The sequence below is a fragment of the Eumetopias jubatus genome, unplaced genomic scaffold, assembly GCF_037043125.1.
Source record: "Eumetopias jubatus isolate StellerSeaLion01/CBP00866 unplaced genomic scaffold, mEumJub1_p1.0 scaffold_1, whole genome shotgun sequence".
NCBI lineage: Eukaryota > Metazoa > Chordata > Mammalia > Carnivora > Otariidae > Eumetopias > Eumetopias jubatus.
In genome coordinates, this window is record NW_028274807.1 from 48,580,727 (window position 1) to 48,604,933 (window position 24,207).

Sequence of the window (24,207 nt, forward strand, 5' to 3'; positions counted from 1 at the left end):
GATGACTGTAGGAAGAAAAAGGGTTTACTTGACTGTTACATACAGCACTTCCCTATTGTAGTATAGAGAGCTTTCCTTTTTTTTTTTTCTTTGAGACAAAGCATGAGCTGGGGGAGGGGCAGAGGCAGAGGGACTCCCTGCTGAGCGGGAACCTGGATCAGGGGCTCCATCCCAAGACCCTGAGATCATGACCAGAGCTGAAGTCAGATGCTTAACTGAGCCACCTAGGTGCCCCAGCTTTCCTTTTCTAGGAAAAACTTTTCTCCGGCCATGTGACTTGAGTGGAAGCTGCTATATTTTTACAGATCTTGTCCTGGCCACAGCTGATTATCCCCAAGGAAACACTTCACTCAAACTTAGGCCAGTCAGAACCCTTTTCTAGGATTTTTGGATTTGAGAACTAAACCTGTGTCACTATCTGATGGTGGACTTGACAGATAGGAAGCCCTGGAATTGATGGTGGCCTTCCTTTTTATGAAGGAAGACAGGCTATATAGTAGGGAATGAAGCTTACATATAAAATAAGACCAATTTTTGGAGCTGCTTCCAATTATCCCTGAGGTACAGCTATAGATTTGCCTTTAGCATTCATTGGTTGTTTAAACCTCATGTAATACCCTCGTAATTTCTCTAATAAATTCCCCTTTTTTTGCCTAAGCCAGTTTGAGTTGGGTTTCTGCCACTTGCTACCTAATAAGTCCTACTATACTTGAGAAAATGTATACTTGTTTCCTAAGAAAAGAACTTTAGGAAATGTTCATTGTAGACTACCAGCACTCTTAAATTTTTTGAAAACATAGGAAATAGAGATGGATAGCCAACTACTTCTACCTAGTTTTTGAACTGGAAATTAACATGAGATGCAGTCCAATACATTTCTTAAAGCAGGATTTAATCTTTTACCAAATACTACTAAGTACTCTGCCAAGCAATATGCAGTTTACATGAATTAAACAATTATACTATTATTATATATTATACTAAACTACAATTATAGTACCTATAACTTAGTTGTTAATAGTACCTTTTTTACAGATAAGGAAAATTTACTCAAAATTCAGCCTTTAAGTGTAGTCTCAGAATTCAAAAGATCTGTCTGACTTTAAAGTCCCGGCTTTCAACCTATAAATTACACCGTCTATAATAAGTCGAGTATGAAGTGCAATGGAAAAAACAATGGATGCCTAACTTAAACTCGTGAGTGGGATTAGGAAGGGCCTTGAGAAAGTGATGTGTAAACTTAGAATTGATGATAAGTGTGATATGAATGAATTTCAACCTTTGACCCAACTAAGTGGCAAGGTGCTACTACTTGAGCCATTTGAGATACAGTGAAGATAAAACAGCATAGTACTTAAGAACAGGGCTTAGAAGTTCCTGGCAGGACTGGCACCTAGAGTGAGGCAAACAAGGCTTCTAGGGTACCTTACTGATCTCCCAAGTCCTAGCCCTACTCCCTGGGTTCCAGCTACACTATAGGCTCTGGCGCCTAAATTGCTTAATCTCTTGAAATTTCAGTTTTCCTCTTCTATAAAAAGGAGATTGGAAATAGTTTTGGACTCATATAAAACATTTAATATTGAGTCTGGCCCATAAATGCTAAGTAAATATTAACTAGTTATGTAATTTAGGCTATGTTCAAAATATATGGAATTTTTTTTAAGATTTTATTTGCTTATTTGACAGAATGGCGAGAGAGAGAGCATAGGTGAGGGCGGGGGGCAGGCAGAGGGAGAAACAGTCTCCCCACTGAGCAAGGAGCCCAAGGTGGGACTCGATCCCAGGACCATGGGATCATGACCTGAGCTGAAGGCAGATGCCTAATCAAGTGAGCCACCCAGGCACCCCAAAATGTATGGAATTTCTAGTCTAGTATATGCAAGTTTTTTGTCTTTTTGAGGAGTATATTATTTCTTTGTTGCAATGGTATGCTAAGGTATTTCATTGAGGTAACACTAGAATTTAAAATTTTAATTAAAAAACGACCATTTTGTTTCCAAATGGCTAAGCAGTAACTGAGTTTTTTCCTTTTTTTTTTTTTTTAAAGATTCTATTTATTTGAGAGAGAGAAAGCACAAGCATGCGGAGGGGGACGGGCTGAGGGAGAAGCAGACTCCCCACTGAGCAGGAAGCTCTATACAAGGCTCAATCCTTGGATTCTAGGATCATGACCCCATCCAAAGGCGGACATAACCGACCCAGCCACCGAGGTGCCCCCAATTTCTAAGACTCTTACACAGATAAATTACAATGGCAAATTCATCCACAGTTTGAACTCATACAATTTTAATCTTCCAACTGTTTTGGAATTTGGAATTTAACAGACGCTAGATACTTCTCCAAACTACATGGTCTGCTTTCCCAGTCACTAAATAGGAAGTAGTGGCTCTTCTATCTCAAACACTCAATAATTTATAGTATTCTTCCACTCTGAAGGTAATTTTTTGTTGCCTACGTTCTAATTATCTTCTTACCTAGTAGGCAGATGTTTTCATGTAATACCACTTCTAGCTCTCTCCTTTTGCTCTTTTCAAACATGCTACCAACTTCCCAAATTTTAATTATTAAAACAATTTTAAAAGGAAGAAGTCTTTACTTGTTAACTATTATCCCTACTATATTACCCATTTTTAAGTTCTTAATATCTAAGCCAGAGTCTTCAAGCAAGTGTTAAGAACTTACTGTTTCCATTTCCTCCCCACACTGCTATTCAATAGCATATATGCTTTTTAAAATTCCCAGTAGTGGGCACCTGGGTGGCTCAGATGGTTGGGCGTCTGCCTTCAGCTCAGGTCATGATCCCATGGTCCTGGGATCGAGTCCCGCATTGGGCTCCTTGCTCAGCAGGGAGTCTGCTTCTCCCTCTGCCTCTCCCCCTGCTTGTTCTGGGTCTCTCTTGCAAGTGAATAAATAAAATCTTTAAAAAATAAATAAATAAAATTCCCAGTAGCCATATTAAAAATAAGTAAGCAGGTGAAACTAATATATTTTATTTAACCCATATGCCCACAGGATTATCACTTCAATTTGTAATCTGTATAAAAACTAATGAGATTTTATTCATATTTTTTATATGCTAAGCCTTCAAAATTTGGTATGTGTTTTAATGGTTACAGCATATCTTAATTTGAATGCCATTTGATCCCCATGATCACCCTTAGAGGAGGTACAATTATTATTTTTTATATATATTTTTTAAGATTTTTATTTATTTATTTGTCAGAGAGAGAGAGAGGGTGCACAAGCAGGGGAAGCGGCAGACAGGGAGAAGCAGGCTCCCTGCCGAGCAAGGAGACTGATGCAGGGTTGGATCCCAGGAAACTGAAATCATGACCTGGGCCGAAGGCAGATGTTCAACTGACTGAGCCACCCAGGTGCCCCTTCTTAAGACTAATTTCTGTTAACACTCACTTTTAATATAGGGCAAACCCAGAAACTCCAGGTCCCTAGGCAAGGAATTGACCCCATATGGCAAGAGGGTAGTATAAATATAGGGAGACAGGGAAGATGAGTCTAGAAAGTTAGGCTAGGGCCCAATGTAACACTTGGACCTCATTCTGCAAACCCTAGGGCTTCACTAGTTTTCTTTTTCTTTTTTAAAGATTTTATTTATTTGACGGAGACACAGCAAGAGAGCGAACACAAGCAGGGGGAGCGGGAGAGGGAGAAGCAGGCTCTCCGCGGAGCAGGAGCAATGTGGGACTTGATCCCAGGACTGACCTGAGCTGAAGGCCGATGCTTAACGACTGAGCCACCCAGGCGCCCTCAGTAAAGTTTTCTAATCAAGGTGGAAATGACTGCAATCTTAACTGAATGAGGTAACCTCTCTCTCTCTTTAAAAAGATTTTGTCAGAGAGAGAGCGCACACAAGCAGGGGAAGCAGCAGACAGAGGGAGAAGCAGGTTCCCCGCTGAGCAAGGAGCTGGATGTGGGACTTGATCCCAAGACCCTGGGGTCATGACTAAGCCAAAGACAGACGCTTAACTGACTGAGCCACCCAGGCCACCGAGGTAACTTCTTTTAGGTTGGTATGACAATTACGATCTACAAAAAAAGTAGTTTTACCTTTTGGCTTCGTGACCTTAGACAAATTACTGTTTGGCCTCAATTCTCATAGCTAATTAAAAAGAGAGTAATTCTGCATTGGACTGTTGTAGGGATTAAACAAGATAGTGTCTGACACAAGAGGGCGCCCCATAGATATTTTTTGTTTTTAGGACGCTTTTTTTTCAGTTTTACATATGTAAGTAATCTCTACACCCAACGTGAGGCTGGAACTCAGGAGCCCGAGATCAGCCTCACGCTCTTCTGAGCCACCCAGGAGACCCCACTGCCCTCCTTTTTTTTTTTTTTAAAAGAAAGCACCGGTGATCCAGAAAGACCAGAATGAATAGAGCCGGCTCGCTTCAGGTGTAGTCACACCTGGTCTGCAGAAATCTTACAAGATTCCACCAACGTTTGCAGAGTGATGCTCCTGTATCTCCCCCACTTCTCTGGACCAGGAAAACCTAAGCAAGCTCCAGTCAAGTCCCTAACCAGTCTTCCATAGACACGCAGCCCAACCTTCCCCGCCCTTCGTTCAGAGGCGACTCGCAGATGATATCACATTCACTTCCGTTTCCAAAACGGCCTTTTTTCACTTTCCAGGGCCGCTCTAGGCTGCTGCCTCGCCGGCTAGCTCCGAAACTCAATGGTTGCTGGGCGGGGCCGTGACGTCCTTGGCGTGGCTGCAGGGGAGGCCGCGGCGGGGAAAATGGCGGACGGGAAGGCGGGAGAGGAGAAGCCTGAGAAACCGCAGCGAGCTGGAGCCGCCGGAGGTGAACACAACCCCAGCGTCGCGGGCTGCGTGGGATGCTCTGGGCCTTTCTTTGAGGTCCCCGGGGTGGGGGGAGTAGGATGGGAGCGAGAATGGGCGGATCTGGCGTTCACCCGGCCAGGTGCTGGGCCCAGACGAGACCCGGGCACGCCCGGCGCGGCCCGCTGGGATCCGGGCCCACATCGCTTCCTTGCCGGGGGAGAGCCGGCCACTGTCCGTCACCTGCTGGCCCCACCGGAGGCCCTGCTTCCGAGGAGAAGGGAGATGGGTACCAGAAAGGGGGACCGAACTCGGGGTGGGACCAGGAGCGGCAGTGCAGGAGCCGCTACCGCCACACCGGAGACGCACATCACATAAAACACACGCGCACACACACAGTGGGAGTCACCGAGAAGTGGCTGCAGGAACTGGCCGCAGGCCGAGTTTCCGACGGTGCTGGCCTCTAAGTTACACCTAGGAGTTAGTTTGCTTCTCCCTTTTCGCGGAGGAGGTCGACGATCCCGGCCTTTTCTCTTATTTTTAAGTCGAATACTGACCCTGTAACGGGATGGGTCGAGATGGAGGGAAAGAATACCTTTGCCTGCCCGCTGGTTTAAGCTGCGGGGTCTAGGGTTAGGGTTTGATTGCCTTTGAAGTGTCTGCTTTTTCTTAGGCTGTTGCCAGCTAACTGCATGACAGATACTTAGGTGGCTTAATAGGCTAGTGTGACTTTTCCTGTTATTTTGTTATGATGCTAACTCAGGTTACAGCTATCTCCATTCTGTATCCTCCACCCCTGTAAATTTGGGCCTTGTGCATGAAGGTAAAGAAACATCTCTCCAAGCCCCCACCCCCCTTTGTCGCAACAAGGCAAGTAACTTAACACGTGCGAGGTGATCATGATATCTTTAGAACGTTTTAAGTATTACTCTGTATTCTGACTCCCTCAAATCTTGTCCCTGAAAATATTTAGTTTGAGAAAATACCGAAGATTAATAGCATATGAAGGCAATTATTAGGACCTTACTAACATGACGTTTAATGTGAATTGCCTTGGGAACAAAAACTGAGAAAAGCGTAATATTCAGTTACTTAATTAAACAGCAATTTAGACCATATAGTGCTATCTCATTAGGGATGTTTTTTCCCCTCAAAAATCGGTTTGGAAATTATTGAGTAAAATGACATAAAAAATTGGTAGTTTGAGAAAAAACAAAGATCTGTAACCTGAAGAATCTTAACTGGCTTTTAGACTATTTTTAACTTTGTAGAATAGCTTTTTAAGTGTCTTGAGAGTATTAAAGATGTGTTTAATGTGTTGCCAAAATGTACCTTAAGTGTCAGCATAACTGGACTGTGTAATTTATCCACCACCCTTTCAGTTAGGGATAATTAACTTTGTAGTATGAATGTTGAAGTTTCTATTGTAGCATGTTTTTGTATGTGGAGTGGTAGTATAAAATTAATTTGGATGATTGATAATCAAAAGTTATGGTATCCTTGTTGGTGATTTAGAATAAGTACTATCCCTTAATAACTTTGCCATGATTTGCCTTGGATGTGCCTGCCTTAACAAGAAGATAGTGCTGTTGCATAGAAATCATTTTTGAATCAGATATTTTTAATGAATTTGTTCAGAGAAATCATAGCTAAAACATTTAATTCTGTGGATTGGCTGAATTGCTAATTTTGTGGCAAGTTGGCACTATTTTGAAACACTCTCAAGTTTGTCTTAGGAGCTTACCTAGCTGATTTTTAGCTCCTATTGAAGAGTCCAGTAGTTGGAAGTGTAATTTTTTATAAGTAGCTATGAATGAATTCATGTCAGTAAGAGAAGCTACTTACTTGAATTTGCTCTCACCTTAAAGAGGAGGATAATGCTAAGGATAAGGCTTTGGGCAGATTTTTATTCTCCCTTCAGCAAAAGTTTTGTAGCTCCTTGAAATTGAAATCTTAGAAAAGAGCTGTCCATATCATAATCATGGCCATCTTGTGCTGTTTTAAGCTCTCTAAAAACTATTTTAAAGAAATTGACATTTCTTATGCCAACCACTAGGAGGGTCTTGAATATGTTCTCATTTAAGCTGCACACCAGTCCTTTTGGAGAGGTAGCTATGTGCCCTTTTTTCAGATGAAGCTAGCAGAATACAAATGGTCATGAAGGATGTATGGACTTAAACTTTCTTATTAGGTACTTCTTTTTCAAAGTAAGGTAACTTTGTCCTCCAAGACCTACCTTTCCAGCTACTCAATAGAAAAGAAAAAATAAATGCTAGTACCACGTATAATTTGATTTCACATTAACTACACACTTGTTAGCTCAGAATGAATGCAAACTAGATAAAAATCCCCTTTATTAAAATAGTCCTTGATAAAGAATCTAGTACTTTAATTATATTAATGTTTTGCTGTAAATTGTGATTTTATTTTTAGAAAACTGATCACATATTTACTCATTCTTTAAAATACAAATTATGTTAAAAAATAAAAATAAAATATAAATTATGTTGCTAAAAATTTTCACATTGCTAATCCATGGTCATCTAAAATTTTTGTTTTCCGTGGTCCAAGCCTATTAAATAAATTGAAAACAGGAGTTCTTGATTAAAAGCCCCCAAATGCTAAAGTGCAGTACATGTTGTATTTAAAGAAAAACACCTTAATGGACATAGAAATTAGTGTTTATATTTAATGATACCTTTCAAAGTTCACATTAGGTTGAAATAATTTTCTCTTCTAATGAACTATATATATAGACTTGTACAGTCACATTGATAACATAGATTTGGCTGTCACACTATTCCATTTTCATTGCTTATTCCATTTGCTTTATTTCCTAAATGTTTTGTATATTTTACTACATAATTATTAGAGGAGGATTACCTAAAAAGAAAATAAAAGCTCCAATCTATGTGACACATTGAGCCATTTAAGGCTAAGTAATGAGTACTAATAGTACACCCATCTTTTTCTTCTCCTTTTCCCCCATCTTTTCACTGAAGAGTGGATATTTTCTAAAGCTGTTGAGTATCTATAAATGCTTTAAAAAAAAAAAAGAAAGAAAGGAAAACAACAAACTTAAGAGTTGAGCACAGCCAGTTATTTACTATATCCAAAAATAATTTGCTGGATTTGGAATCAGTCATGTTTATTTTATTATTATTTTTTAAGATTTTATTTATTTGTCAGAGAGAGAGAGACAGAGTACAAGCAGGGGGAGGGGCAGGCAAAGGGGGAAGCAGGCTCCCCATTGAGCAAGGAGCCCAATGTGGTACTCAGTCCTAGGACCTGGGATCATACCCTGAGCCAAAGGCAGATGCTTAACGGACTGAGCCATCCAGGTGTCCCTGAAATCAGTCATGTTTAGAAATGACCTGCTAGACAAAATACGTTCCATCTCCAGTGTGCACCTGAGATGTGGGTGGTCTTACTTAATAGATTGCCTCTTAAGGTGACAAGAAAGCAAATTGAATTTTGATTTCACATTACTTAATTAGTTGATTACTTAATTAGTGGTAGTTTTCCCAATTCCCCTGTTCATGCTACCTTTTCTACAGTAGTGTCTATAGGTATTTTCCCTATAGCATCATGGGATTGGACAGATAGTATTGTGTTCCATATATTATCACATACTAGTTCAGCCAGCTGTCACACTTAATGGTATTAATATTACAGTAAGATTTATGTTTTTCACTTTGTTTTATACTTATGCTTTAGTTTTTCTAGATTCTTTTTTTTTTAAGATTTTATTTTTATTTGTTTGACACAGAGCGAGCACAAGTAGGAGCAGCAGGGCAGAGGAAGAAGGAGAAGCAGACTCCCCATGGAGCAGGGAGGCCGATGCGGGGCTCAATCCCAGGACCCTGGGATCATGAGCTGAGCCGAAGGCAGACGCTTAACAACTGAGCCACCCAGGCGCCCTGTAGTTTTTCTAGATTCTTTGTTCCAGAATTATTTTCTGGGTAAAAGGAGACCTAGAATTAAGAAAAGATAGGGTTTTTTTAAAGAACTGGAAATCTTGACTAATTATGTACAGCTTTTGGGTCACAGTTCAAAGAGCAGAGTGTACTGCAGTCAAGATTAAATGTTCTTTATGCTATTTGTTTTGATGTTTTTCAGAGTTTGTGTTTGTACAAAACTTGTGCCTTAGTATATAGATTGTTTCGTTATGTAAACCCAGTGCATTTTCTATATGTTTCTATATGTTCCCATATATAGAGTCTGTGTTTTCAATTTTAGTCAGTCACAAAGAAATAGTTATCATTGTTTGGGTTCTATAGTAAAACTCATACTTGATTAAAGCTATAAATAGGGGTGCCTGGGTGGCTCAGTTGGTTAAGCGACTGCCTTCAGCTCAGGTCATGATCCTGGAGTCCCAGGATCGAGTCCCACATTGGGCTCCCTGCTCGACGGGGAATCTGCTTCTCCCTCTGACCCTCTTCCCTCTCATGCTCTCTGTCTCTCATTCTCTCTCTCTCTCAAATAAATAAAATCTTTAAAAAAAATAAAAAATAAAGCTATAAATAGAATGCAGAATAAAATTTAGGAGGTACCTGGGTGGCTCAATCGTTAAGTGTCTGCCTTTGGCTCAGGTCGTGGTCCCAGAGTCCTGGAATCGAGCCCTGCATTGGGCTCCCTGCTCGGCCGGAAGCTTGCTTCTCCCTCTCCCACTCCCCCTGTTTGTGTTCTCTCTCTGTCAAATAAATAAATAAAAATCTTTAAAAATACAAATAAATAAAATTTAGAATAATGCTTTTAGTTCTAAACTTAGGCTTTGAAAAAAACTAATGTTGGCATAATACTGTTTGTTTTTTTTAAGAAAGTTTAAATTAATTTTTTAAAGATTTTATTTGTTTATTTGAGAGAGAGAGGATAGGGGGTTGGGGGGCTGAGGGAGAGGGAGAAGCAGACTCCCCGCTGAATGGGGAGCCCAATGTGGGACTCTGTCCCAGGATCCTGAGATCATTACCTGAGCTGAAGGCAGATGCCTAACCGACTGAGCCACCCAGGTGCCCCTAGAAATTCTAAATTGATTTCTGTATTTCAGCTATTAAATATTGATCTTACATTATTTAGGTGCTTTTGTAATTTCATATCTAAATAAGTAAATGGCACCTCCAGCAACCATTCCAGTGCTATCTTTGTCTCCTGAGGAAATACCAAAACCTAGTCCTGCTTAATTCCCCTACGTTATTATTACAACTTTCACCCCCTGTCCAAAGAGAATACAGAGTTCCTGTTATCTTTCCTCTAAACAAAATCAAGTGTCCTGTTCAAAGTGCTTATTAATCTAGAGACCTCATCCTTCCAAAATTATATAGATTGAGAGCTATAGCCTCTGGATTTTTTAATCTGTTACTTGTCCATCTATTTGTGTTTGATTTTCCACTTCCCCCATTCTAGTTGTTTGTCCTGTTAACTCGTTGTCAGAGCTATGGCTTAGAGCATCTTCTCTTCATAAATAAACTGTTTAGTGTAGCAGAAAACATTCTATAGGGTGAATTGGGGAAAGAAAATTTTTAATCAACCAGACTTCTTCTATCTTATCATTCAATATGTTCTTAAATAGCCTTCTCCTCTAAAGGACCAAAGATACTCAAGATCCAAACTTACTTTGTCATTGATTAATACAAATACAAGCAAAATTACTGAAAGCCATCTTATATTCCAAATCTACATGTGTATGGCTCCTATTTGAAATTATAATTTGCTTCTCTTTCTTTCATGAGAAAAAGTAGTATGTGAACCTCAGTATGATTGTTAAAATAGGTGATAATCAAGCTTTCAGAGTAGAATTACGTAAGAGGGAATGACTTGATGTCTTCCTTCAGTGTCCATTTCAACTCTAAAAATTGTGTGAGAGGTACGTGAGGAATACATCACTCAAGAAACTTACTCCAGGCTGTATTAATGTTGTAGTTCTGGTAATAATAAGCCATTCATAACTAGGTACTTTTTGTATAACTAGTACTACATAATTGAAGAATGTCAGAATTTATTAATCAAATGTATTGTTCTGTGATGTGACCAATTGCTCACACACTAGTTTGTGTAGAAGAATTTATAGACCTTAATTTCTAAAAAGCAAAATCCCACAAGTGACTAGATTATTATATATAACTTTTATAATAGTGTTTAGTTGAAGGGTCTTAGGTTTTGTGAACTCTATGTTTATAATTTTAAATTGCTCTGTATTTTATGCTAGTTAATTCATGGGAGCCTCTTCTACTGCCACACAATCTCAGTTCCTGCTGTATACTCTAACAAACAGTGGAAGAGACTGTTGGGTCAGTAGGTGACAACTGCAGAGGTATCTTCCTTATAACGATGCTTTTTGAGGTTGCTGCTCCCATCAATCTGCTCAGTAAAAATAGCTCATCTTGGTAAGTTGTTTCGACTTCACCAGGACCTGAAGAAGAAGCAGAAAAACCTGTGAAAACTAAGACTGTTTCTTCCAGTAATGGAGGGGAAAGTTCCAGTCGCAGCGCTGAGAAGCGATCAGCTGAAGAAGAAGCTGCAGACCTCCCAACAAAGCCTACAAAGATCTCCAAGTTTGGATTTGCCATAGGTAGTCAGACGACAAAGAAAGCCTCAGCCATATCCATCAAACTTGGATCAAGTGTGAGTTGTTATTTTATCTGTATGATGTTCATAATGGGACTTAAGAATTTTTGTTTCAGGAATCTGCTTATTAGGGGGTTATGGTAAATTGAGTCTAAAAAGGTACATTAGTGCGTGAACTTACATGTAAGTATTTAAGAAGTTACCAGCTCTGCATTCAAGAATGGTGTGGATAAATTACAACTCAAGAAAACTTTTTTAAAAGGTTTGGAATTTAAGAAGGAGCAACTATTATAAGGAATATGTATGATTTATAAAGTAACAATTTTTTCCAAGTTGGGCAAAAACCTCTGAAAAATATTTTCAGGAAGAATTTTGGTTTATTTTTCTTATCTTTTAATTCCAGTAATATTAAAAATATCTCTAGAAATCAGCACTAGTGAGGTATTACTTGATAACTGCTTCCTGATTACTTTGGAACTACAAATGGACATTGAGCCCTGTATATCCTATGACAGATCAACTTTTGAGCCCTTGTTTTAAATATAAACCTTGAATTAATTTTAATTATTCACCATGGAGTATCTGGAAAGTTTTAAAATATTACATGAAGTTTCTAGATGTGTGACTATTTCTGACCTGCAAAAGTGACAATTTCATATGTTTCAACCACATAGATCTTTAAGAAAAAAAAGGTAGTGTATTATTCTTAGCTTTAGAAAATAGTTACATTGTATAAGGAGAATAATCCTAGAATTATTAGGATTATTGCCTTTAAGGATTGTAAGGATTATTGTTTATTCATATCTGTTCTGTGAAAATTAATGCTCATTTGCCAGATGCATAGAGCTTTATTTTTGCATTAGATGTTCATTCAGAGATCTCAAAAATATGATATGGATCAGGTTCCTGTTAGAGTCGGTGTGTTTGAGTTACACTTCTAGTTTTAAAAGAGCTACCATTTCTCAGAACCCCTACTCCTACCCTAATGTTGTTTTGCCTTTTTCTTTCTTCCTTTCTTTAAAAAAATTCATCCTGGCCAAAAGACATTCGGCTTGTAACTTCATTACTTCATGACTTTTCTTCCTATTTGAGCTGATTCTGTTCAATCCTTTTTTTTTTTTTTTTATAAAGTTGCATAGACCAACTGCATAAATCTTTGTGGGATTTTTTTGATAGTCGTTAAACATGTATTCTCATGTACACTTCCATATAGATGTTACTCTTGATAATAGATTTTACTGGGGTCAGCACACTCCTAAACTAGATATCTAAATCCCTACTTTTTCTAAATCATTAACATGATTTAGTAATTGCTGATCATTTTAGATGGGAGGGTTTTGTTTGAAAATGCCTATTCAGTAAAACTTTTAATCTTTGGAAAACAAAAACCTGTTTTTATAAAGTAAACTTTAGTATAAACACAGTCATCTTGGGGAAGTGAGTTTTAAGATAACAAAAAATAGTTGAAACTATTGCTTTTGATTATATGATTGAAAAAGTAGTTGATCAACAGGCACTTACTTGTGTCATATGCTGTATGTACAACATCAAACACCTGACATCTTTAAAAGAGTAAAGGATATTTCTAGAGTCTCTATGCATAATCTCCAGATTAACATTTTTTATTTCTTCAAAAGCAAACATTTATAAAAAGTGTTTGTGTTATAGAAGAAAGTGTGGTTCCTTTTGTTTCAGCAGATCAGAGAAGATTTCACTGATGAGGTGATGTTTGAGTTGGCCTTAACTATAGACAGGAGGCAAAGGGCATCTCAGATAAAAAGAATTTTGTGCAAAAGCAGTTTAGATGTGAAGCCATTCAGGAAATTGTTTGTAGTTGGAAAGTGGTATGCAAATGTAGGGATAGAAAGCCCCCCAGATGAGACCATAGAACGGAATCATAAAGGGCTTACATAATATAGTTTGGTTTTACTCTTTAGGTTCTAGCAGAGCTATGGAACTGTTGTATGGAAACTTTTAAACAGATTTGTATTTTAGATATATCACTCTGTTATCATTATAGAGGATTAGCGGGAAGAAACACTGAAGTGGGGGGGATGGTATTTCTAACAGTAGTTGAGGCAAGTAATGCAAAGGGGCCTTAGGTGTCGGTAGTTGATGGGAATGCAGAGGGAGAGATAGGTCTATTAGATAAAGATTTAAGCAACAAGACTTTATAATAGAATGCAAGTTGAGGAAAAGGTTTTCTGGCTTGGGTACTTAGAACGCTGTGAAACTAAAGTACCCATTGGGTCTCTAAGTGGAGCTGACTAGTCGGTATATGACATTCTGTTTGGGGCAGCCATTGGATTTGGTAGTTAAAACTATGGGAGTGAATGGAGTTGACTAGGGAAGTACAGAGAAGGAAAGGAAAGATCCCTAAAGACAGATTCTTGGGTGTCTGTCATTTGGTGGGGGGAACAGGAGGAAACAGAGGGAACAAAAGATCAGAGAATTAGAATAGCATCTAAAAAGCATTGTCAGAGAAGTCAAGGTAGGAGTGTTTCAAAAAATAGCTGGTGATCAGAGTCAAAGGCGGTGCACTGGTCACTGGTGACCCTATAGAACCAAGGTCACCCGATTCTAGGTGAGGGAGGAAGCCAGATTGCAGTGGGTTATCGACAAAATGGATGGTGAGAGGATGAAGATAGTGAGGACAACTGACCTCAGAAACTTAGATTAGATAGAAGAGAAGCATGTTTACAGGCTGTAGGTCAGAAAGCTACCCAGTAGAGAGATGAGTCTTAGTGTCTTTTATGTTCTCTCTCAAGGCACACTGCACTTCATTTTTTGTTACTGTGGGAAAGAAGTACTAATCATTTTCTTTTACCTTTTCCGGGTACCTGTTAGTTACATGATACTATATATCCTGACTAGAAAATGTTTTACAGGATGAAAACAAATGGACATATAATTAATAAAGTTAAAGCTACCTGTTGATAACCACATTTTTAAAAAGAAAAAATGGATTTCTTTAAAGTTTGTTCTGAGTTCCTTACTATATGTTTCTGTGAAAACATAAAATCAAGTCTTTGAAGATGTTATTTGTATCATTAAACAAGCCTGTATAAACATTATGTGATACTTTTAACATTATATGATACTTTTTAATGTGTTTCTTCTTCAGAAGCCTAAAGAAACTGTTCCAACACTTGCTCCAAAAACCCTTTCAGTAGCAGCAGCTTTTAATGAAGATGAAGATGTAAGTCAACACCTAGTTTTGTTTATTTTACTTTAACCATTTCTTTAAGGAAGATGTTAGAGGCAGATTGTAGGTTGTACTAATGATACTAGTGAATTTTTGTAATTCTGAATAGTTTTTGTGTGTGTGTGATGCCTGCAAAATCTGGATATTTCTATTTTATTTGGTTGTAGGATTATTTAAAATATTGCCTTTGGAAGCAATGAACTTAAGACTCAAATCAACAGGGGCTTCTGGGTGGCTCAGTTGGTTAAGTGACTCTTGATCTCGGCTCAGGTCTTGATCTCATAGTCATGAGTTTGAGCCCCATACTGGGCATGGAGCCTACTTAAAAAAAAAAAGAATCAAATAAACAAATGCTTATTATGAACAGTAATAATACACAAATGCTTATTATGAACAATAATAATACACACTAGGAAATATGTAGAGTCCAAAAAAAGAAAAATTTAATGCTGCTGTCTTTAATAATTTAATAGTTGGAGTCTTCAGTGATGAGACATCGTGCATGCATTCACCTTCAAAAAGGCAGCTGTAATGCTTTCTTCTGGTATCCCCATGAAGAATAGCAAATAGTGCAAGTGATTCTCTTAGAAGTCTATTCAGTAAGCACGTGTTCCAGAGTGAGCATTGCTTACTGCTGTTCTCTTAGTTTCCTAGTTTCCTCGTGCCTCTCACAGTGCCCCTCTCTTATGCTTATGAATAACATATGATATGGAATTTTAAGCATTATTTTGACTGATTTTTTTTCTTTGGTCTCTGACTTTAGAAACTAACCCCCACTTAAAATGTGACCCCATTGTATAACAATTAAGTGTTAACAGGGTACATGAGTAATTGCTCCCAAAACAGTATGGTTAGGAATTATACATTCAGAGGAGCGTACTGTGGGCTGAAGTGATTGGGAAGAGTATATATAGAAGAAATAGGAGTTGGATGCTGGAACATCAGGCAGTGTTTTGACAGACCCTCTCTCGCTGTCTCTCTGTCAGATAAATAAATAAAATCTTTTAAAAAAAAAGATTTTATTTATTTATCTGACAGAGAGAGACACAGTGAGAGAGGGAACCCAAGCAGGGGCAGAGGGAGAGGGAGAAGCAGGCCTCCCGCGGAGCAGGGAGCCCGATGCGGGGCTCGATCCCAGGCCCCTGGGACCACGACCGGAGCCGGAGGCAGACGCCCAACGACTGGGCCCCCCAGGCGCCCCTTGAGGTAACTTCTTGGCATGTACAGAGTGCATGCGGGAAGGACAGGATAGGAGGAAGGGAACAGCATGTGCAAAAGTAGAGAGGATGGAAATGGGAAGCTGCGTGATAGTACCGGCTTACTTTGAACGCCTCACAATTTGGCTGTCTTCTCACGTAACTTTATTTTATCCTTCATATATTCCTTTGAATCGTGTGATGTAGTTATTCCTGTTTTGCGAATGGAGAAATTAGCAAGTTGATGGTAAAGGATATAAACTTTAATTTGTCTCTTAGATAAAAGAATGTGTGCATCTAAAATCTTCATCTGGTTTTTCTTTTTTCTGCAGAACATAGTTAAGTAACGTTGGATATATATCTGAGCCTAAAGCATGTTGGACAATGAGGGCATCCATTTAATTAATTTTGAAATTTTAGTTGTTACCTCCTTAGTCTCCTTTAATTTGGACAATTCTTGGGTCTTTCTGTTTTATGGCATTAACATTTTTGGAAGAGTTCAGGCCAGTGATTTTGTAAAATGTTCCTTAGATTGAATTTGTGTGATGTTTCCTCATGATTAGATTCGTATTAACTCACTTTGGCAGGAATACCACAGAGGTGATGCCCAGTTCTTAATGTTATCATACCAGGGAGCACATGTTGTCAATATGTCCCATTAATGACAGTGTTAACCTTGATCATTTGGTTAAAGTGATGTCTGCCAGATTTCTGTACTTTTCCAAAGTACTGTTTTACCTTTTGTAATTAAAATTTATTTTGGGGGTTATGCTTTAAGAATACATGGGGGAGGGTGCCTGGGTGGCTCGGTTGGTTGGGCGACTGCCTTCGGCTCGGGTCATGATCCTGGAGTCCCGGGATCGAGCCCCACGTCGGGCTCCCTGCTCTTCAGGGAGTCTGCCTCTCCCTCTGACCTTCTTCCCTCTCATGCTCTCTCTCTACCATTCTCTCTCTCTCAATAAGTAAATAAAGATCTTAAAAAAAAAAAAAAAAAAAGAATACATGGGGGCGCCTGACTGGCTCAGTCAGTAGAGCATGTGACTCTTGATCTCAGGATTGTGAGTTCAAGCTCCGTGTTGGGTGTGGAGCCTACTTAAATAAAAAAAAAAATAAGACAAACCATGAGAGACTATGGACTCTGAGAAACAAACTGAGGGTTTTAGAGGGGAGGGGGGTGGCAGGATGGGTTAGCCTGGTGATGGGTATTAAAGAGGGCACGTATTGAATGGAGCATTGGGTGTTATATGCAAACAATCATGGAACACTACATCAAAAACTAATGATGTAATGTATGGTGATTAACATAACAAATAAAAAATATAAATTTTATAGAATAAAAAAATTTGAAAAAATAAAATAAATTAAAAAAATTAAAATTTATGGGGCGCCTAGCTGGCTCAGTCAGTAGAACATGGGACTCTTGATCTCAGGGTCGTAAGTTTGAGCTCCAAGTTGGGTGTAGAGGTTACTTAAAAGTAAAATCTTTAATTAAGAAAAAGGATACATGAAAATATATAATTTTTTAAACACTCCCATGAGTGTCAGCATCCATTGCTGATTCCTACCAAAATCAATTTTTATGAATGTTTGCCAAAGGTGTTTTTTCTCATTGTTTTTTCTCTTTTATATTTATTGTCTCTTCCTGTAAGGAAGAACTGTCCCTTATTTATCTAAGTGTAAGCTCATGGATTCTTTTTTTTTTTTTTTTTTAAGATTTTATTTATTTATTTGACAGAGAGACACGGTGAGAGAGGGAACACAAGCAGGGGGAGGGGGAGAGGGAGAAGCAGGCTCCTCACTGAGCAGGAAGCCTGATGCGGGGCTCCATCCCCGGACCCTGGGATCATGACCCAAGCCGAAGGCAGCCACTTAACAACTGAGCCACCCAGGCGCCCCGCTCATGGATTCTTTCTTTCTTTCTTTTTTAAGTTTTATTTATTTGACAGAGAGAGACACAGCGAGAGAGGGAACACAAGCAGGGGGAGTGGGAAAGGGAGAAGCAGGCTTCCTGCTGAGCAGGGAGCCCGATGCAGGACTCCATACCAGGACCTGAGCCCAAGGCAGACGCCTAATGACTAAGCCACCCAGGAGCCCCTCATGGATTCTTTATTCAGTAGGCAATAATGCTCAACTTATCTCAGATTTGACCAGGAGAAACTCCTTTAGGCTAGATCTTAAAGACACTCTTTTAAAAAAGAATATTTAGGGGCTCCTGGCTGGCTCAGTTGGTAGACCATGCATGTGATTCTTGGTCTCGGGGTCATGAGTTAAAGCCCCATGTCAGTCATGGAGCCTACTTAAAAATAAAAAAATTATCTCACCAGCAACATTCATACATAAAAACAGATCTAAAAAGAATTTAACTTATCACATATCTTTTCAACATCTTTAGAAGTATAGAAAGAATGAACTTTAAAGATACCTTTTTAGTAAAGGAGACATTTTTAGAAGGAGCAATACCATAAAGTTGTTAAGAATCTTTGCTTTGGCATCCAGCTCTTTTGCTATTTTTAGCTTTTTAACTTTAGACAAATTAACCTTGTTTACCTCACCTTTAAAATGCAAATGATGATCATTATACCTACCTAGTAGGATTGTTAGGGTTTTTTTGTTTTTCTTTTAAAGATTTATTTATTTGAGAGAGAGTTGGGGAAGGGGCAGAGGAAGAGAATCCCAAGCCAACTCTCCCCTCCCCCCCCCCCCACCCCAGCATGGAACCCAACTCAGGGCTTGATTCCACCACCCTGAGATCATACCCAAACTGAAACCAAGAGTCAGATGGATGCTCAACCAACTGAACCACCCAGGTGCCCTGAGGATTGTTAGGATTTTAAAAGAGAGTGCATATTAAAGCACTTAGCATAGTGTGTACTGCATAGTAAACAAATGGTTTGGGTTCTAGAATGTCAGGTTTTTACCAGATTTTTTTCTTTATGCAAAGTCAGCACACTTCAAGATCTGTGTGTTTCTTTTTAAAATGTAGTTAAGATAAATACTTTTCTCCTTTTACCAAGATTTATAGTATTGAAAGTGCTAGAAGACTTAGATACAAAATTTAGTAATATTAGTAATCAAGTGAATTTAATAAACCTGTAACACATCTCTGTTTGCTTTTTTTTTTCCCTCCAGAGTGAGCCAGAGGAAATGCCTCCAGAAGCAAAGATGAGGATGAAGAATATTGGAAGGTATATATTTTTTTGTAAAGATTGTAGAGAATGATCTTTTAAAAATGATCATTATTGTTTGGGCTTTTCTTGCATATTTGGGCAAAACAGTTTTGTTTTGTGAGCTATCAGTGATCTTATTTTCTCTCCTGATAAGAGAAATTGAGTACCTTATGAAAAAATAATAATTTTAAGGATATTTCTTTTCAGATACATATAATCTGTATTTTCTTCAGATAGCTGTGAGAAACGTTTCTGATTTAAAATTTAAGTTTTTTCAGTATAAAAAAGAAAAGACTTTCACTCATTTACCTCTCATATTATTCTCACCATTTAATCTTGATTGTACATGTCCTTTTTTCCTAATTAAGATGCCAAATACCAAAATAAGACAAGTATTTTAATTTTCCTCCATGTTTCTGTTGTCATGGAAATAACTTATCAAATTAACATAATGGCCATTTTCTTGTACTTAAGATAACTTAGAGGCTAGTAAGGAAGTTCGGGTTTAAACCAACCCATAGTTTGTCCCCATTTCTACCAAATTATAAACTCCCAGAGAACTAAGTCCATATGCAAGCATCTATATCAGACTTGGAGTCTAGGATTCAAATAGGAACAGTCCCGGTGACTGCCTGCCCGCTTTCCTTTCATACTGGGACCTAAAAGTAGGAAATACGTCTGATCTTATAACTTTGTCTAAATACCCAGTTTGTTTGTTTATATGTTTAAAAACGTAAAAGATGTAAAATTGAAACAAATCCACAATGACAACCTTTCTATGTGTAATATATCTTCATGTTTTTCTTCTGTTTCATTTTTTTATAGATGCTGATGGCAAGCCATCAGTTGATTTCATGACCCTGTTAAAGGGTTTCAAGCAACAGTTATAAAAACAGTTGTGGTTGCCACCCTTAGCTATATGTCAGAATCACCTTAGGTGTTTGTTAAACATGCTGGTCTCTCCTCAGACCTACTGAATCTGGAATTTTAGGACTGGATCTTATAGAAAGGGTATTTTTTAAAAACTCTCTAGGTTCTTGTGATAGCCCTTGTTCATAATAGGTACTAAACAAATATGTTTTGAATGAGTTAAAAACATGGCCCAAAAGGCTTTATGTAACTTTTAAATAAATTTCCTGTCTTTTAACACAGGGATACACCAACATCAGCAGGACCAAACTCCTTCAATAAAGGAAAGCATGGTTTTTCTGATAACCAGAAGCTATGGGAGCGAAATATAAAATCTCATCTTGGAAATGTCCATGACCAAGACAATTAAATGATGTGTTTTGAAATTGGGGTGTGGGGTGGGTGTAAAGTTAAAAGGAACAGTTTCCTTTTTTAAAGAATGGTATAAGACTATCTTTGGAGCCGCCTTTTTTTTTTTTTTTTTTTTAAGATTGAGTGGTACACTAATGAGAGTTTGAAATTAGAGGTAATTTATGTTTTATATACAGATTTCAAGACATTTGCTAATTTTGTAGTTTCATGTGATTAGTTTCCAAAGGTTACAGATAATAAAAAATCAGAAATGGTACCTTTCTAAGAATTGCATATTTTTTTAGACACAACTATTAGCACATTAAGAGGAACGCAAAAAGTTATTGTCTATTAAACTGCAAGCAGTTACTCTTAACTCCCTTATTAACCTAAAGTGTCTGGCTCCCAGGAACAGCCTTATAGAAGAGGGAGTATTGTATTGGGAGGAAAATGTTACTGGACTATTGACTGAAAGTACGTTAGATAAAATTAAAATATAGCTTTTTTTTTTTTTCCTAATGGGCATTTGTTTTGTTTCAAGTCATCATAAACTAGATAATATTGCATTGCTATCAGTTGGTACAGATGCTTAGCTCTTTAAAAAAATTTTTTTTAATTTTATGTAAGTTGTTGAGTATTTGAAATAGCCCACTTCACTTTAACGGGTCTTGTCTACCTTCATTAGTCTTCAAAGACCATTTGCTACCAAAGTAAATCAGTATTTTGAATGTGCTTCTCTTGGTTTTTGTTATTAGCTAGTTCCTGTAATCATTTCCACCAGATCTTGAGGCAAATCATAAGGAAGCTGTTTCTTTTAAAATACAAACCACCACCAAAAATTTAAATGTACATAATACTTAAATATTTGGCTGTTTTATTTTTAAAAGGTAGAAACACCAAAAAAGCAACATTGTATGAAGATGAAAATGAGAAAGATGCACTTTCTGTAACTTTGTTCAAGCTTAATTTAAGTTACTAACTTGTGAAAGCGAGTTTGATTTGAACTTAACGCAAGAATTCTTATTTTAGTACAGTAATATGGTTTATTTGAAGTGTATACATATTAACCAATGGCCTCTCAAAAGCACATTTTAGGTACTGAAGATAAAAAGAAAGAAAATGCATCTTTAAACATATTTTATGGATTCTTTGACCACATATATGTTGTTAGATCTGTGTATTGTAGGGTTTTTTTTAAATTTTTGTATATGAATTATTTTTTAATGTGACAGTTATAAACACCTCTTTAAAGGCGTAGTCACGGATAAAAGAAACACCGTATAATGATTTCTTTGACTACTCCTGCAGTGTTTAATTTGGAGGCAGCTTCAGACTGTTTTATTGGTGGTAACTACTTGCTGAGCTCTTTTAATAGGTAATAACTCCAGAGAAGCAGCCTGTATATATTCCTAACATTTTGTTCATTTGCATTTAAGTTTAGAGTAAGCCCCAGGTAAAACAATGGAAATGTATATAGAACTATTAGTCCTTACATGATTTAATTATATCAAGATACATGAATTTAACTTGCTTTAACGTAGGCAGACTTTCCACTTTTGTCCATTTTACTGTTTATGTTAAAATAACATCCCTCTCCTACATATTCTTTTCTTGACTCAAATGAAGTATTAACCTAAGGTCAAGATGGGAGAGAAACGACTGAGATGAATGTCTTTACTAAAATACCAATAAATTTGTCAAACTCAATAGTGTTCTTACTTTCTCTTCTACATAATTGTTGCTGGGTTTTTTGTTTTGTTTTTTTATTTTTTTAACAAAAAAGACGAGCCAGATATTACAATTTTTGCTCTTGCCCAGATTGTTGGCCAGAATAATGGGAAATTTAAAATTAGTATCGGAGTCTACCTAACTTAGCACATAGTTCTATAGCATTACAGTGTCTGGGGTTGGAAAAGACTTAATCCAAATCCTCCCTCTCCTTCACTGCCAAAGTGTTTTCTGTCCTGTGCTGTAGAAAATCCTGCCAAGGCGTATCTTTGGAAATCCCTAAGTGTTAGAAGGTATACATAGTGTCTACCATCCATTGGCTCCGTGTCATGGGCTTGAAATGTTTATACGGTTACTGCCCAGTAGGTCAGGTCCTAGTAAATAAAAAATTGAGCTACATTTTAGAATTAAGATTCATTCCAGTTTGAGTAATTACAAATGAAGGCTGTTTGTTTTCAGATGTTTTTCCTTCGCTCTAGTAATCAAGATTAGTTTGACTTAGTGTGGAGGGAAGGTACTTTCCTGGTCACATGAAGGTATTTTTTTGAATTTTAAACTTCATTTTTTAAAAAAAATTTCAGACTTAACAAAACATTGTGAAACTACTACAAGGTATTTCCATGTTCTCCAAATGTTAACATCTTAAATAACTACAGGACAATTGTCAAAATCAGGGAATTAACATTATTATAATACTTTAATATATTACCTTGTACAGTTGTTCTACAGACTTTTTTCACATTTCACCATTTGCTCCACTAATCTTTCTAGTCAAAGATGCCCTTCATTATCCCACATGGTATAGTTGTCATCTGTCTCTCTTTAATCCTTTAATCTGGGACACTTCATTGTTTGTTGTTCATGACCTTAGAGTTTTTAAAAAGGACCAGGGCAGTTATTTGTAAAAGACCCTCAGTTGGGGGTTTGCCTACTCTTTCCTCATGGTTAAATTCAGTTTATGAATTTTTGGCAAGAATAACACAGAACTGATGTGTCCTCAGTGTAACAGCAAATGCATGATGATAATTTGTCCTGTTGCTGTTAATATTGATCACTTGCTGAAGGTGGTGTCTGCCAGATTTCTCCACTGTCAGATTACTGTCTTCTTTGTAATTAGTAAGTATCTTGTGGGGAAATTCTAGGGACTATGTAAGTACCTTATTTCTCATACTATTGCCCACTAATAGGGCAGGCATTCATGGTTCTTTTTTCTTCCCCCGTGGTTCTTTCCTGAAACAATTGTTAGCGTAGAATTTGCCAAGTGATGGTTTGCTATTCCAATGTTTCTCTGCTTTTAGTAGTTGAAATTCTGCTCTGAGGAAGTTCCCCTCCCATTCATTATTTATTTTATTGATAATGGGCCCATGTAACCTTATGTTATTCTTTAGGTTACTACCCATTACTACCATTATTCATTTTGTAACTCAGAATGTCCCAGATTTGCCCATGCGAACGCCTTTCAGGTGACCCTTATGTCTTTTTGATGTTACCATCCTTTTAATACTTAATTTCTGGCAACAAAAGATACACTCTACCCATCTTGGATTTTCTTTTCTCCAGCCTTGGAATTAGTGATTTCTCTAAGCATGGTTCCTTCTAGAGACGGTGGTCTTTAGAAATCAAAATCAGTACTAGATCTCATTGGTACTGAGGTATCATTGCTTCTAGCCTGCTTAACAGAGCTAGAAAATGTGTGTAATATATACACCTATATCTATTTCTAGATTGATGTGTATGTGTGTGTATACTGTATGTGCGTGTATCTCCAGTACCAGACCAACACCAGAGTTGATTCTAGTCTTCCTATATTTGAAACTTTTATCCAACAGTAAGAATCTATCTGTAGTATGTTCACTTTCATTTGCCCAATTTATAGAATACACATAAAGTACTTTCAGAATTACTATATCTACCATATATCTACCAATGGAAAAACAGCTTACCAACCTGTGCAGTATTTGTGTATACTAGCTTTTTTTTTTTTTTTTTTTTTTTTTTAGTATTGCAATGCATAATCAAAATACTGTTTTACAAAGTAATGTGGGTTCTTTTCTCGGTTACCCCTTTCAGTATGGTTATGCTACTCTTTTGTAATGAAATTAGTTAACTTGTTTTTGTTTGTATTTCACAATGCTGCCCATTCTTTGTTAACTTGTGTGGTTTTTTTGGTATGTAAAATATTAGCATAGTTCTAGAAGTTAGAACTATACAGAAAGTGTCACTCCTTTCTGTCCTTTCCAGCTCTTTCTCTTCCTCCTAGCGTTTCTATCTTGTTTGCACCTGTCCCCTGTA

The 24,207-nt window shown here is 37.6% G+C and overlaps 1 protein-coding gene across 2 annotated transcripts; it reads left to right on the plus strand.

The window, feature by feature from the left end:
• The first annotated feature begins 4,690 nt into the window (after positions 1 to 4,690).
• Positions 4,691 to 21,894, plus strand: PCNP (PEST proteolytic signal containing nuclear protein). 2 transcript variants are annotated; one of them, XM_028119195.2, is made up of 5 exons: positions 4,691 to 4,817; positions 11,202 to 11,416; positions 14,484 to 14,558; positions 18,890 to 18,945; positions 20,080 to 21,894. In XM_028119195.2, the coding sequence occupies exons 1-5, from the start codon at positions 4,691 to 4,693 to the stop codon at positions 20,204 to 20,206; spliced, it is 600 nt and encodes a 199-aa protein (XP_027974996.2). In that variant the 3' UTR covers positions 20,207 to 21,894. The 2 variants fall into 2 exon arrangements, with proteins under 2 accessions (XP_027974996.2, XP_087880485.1); XM_088024359.1 differs by lacking the exon at positions 4,691 to 4,817 and adding an exon at positions 11,074 to 11,178 and having other exon boundaries at positions 11,254 to 11,416.
• The last annotated feature ends 2,313 nt before the right edge of the window (positions 21,895 to 24,207 follow it).

Excerpts from the sequence above, each read along its gene's own strand:
- PCNP (XM_028119195.2), top strand. The coding sequence starts at position 4,691 with ATGGTTGCTGGGCGGGGCCGTGACGTCCTTGGCGTGGCTGCAGGGGAG. Across the intron at positions 4,818-11,201 it reads GCGAGCTGGAGCCGCCGGAG|GACCTGAAGAAGAAGCAGAA; the intron begins GTGAACACAACC and ends CGACTTCACCAG. Across the intron at positions 14,559-18,889 it reads CTTTTAATGAAGATGAAGAT|AGTGAGCCAGAGGAAATGCC; the intron begins GTAAGTCAACAC and ends TTTTCCCTCCAG.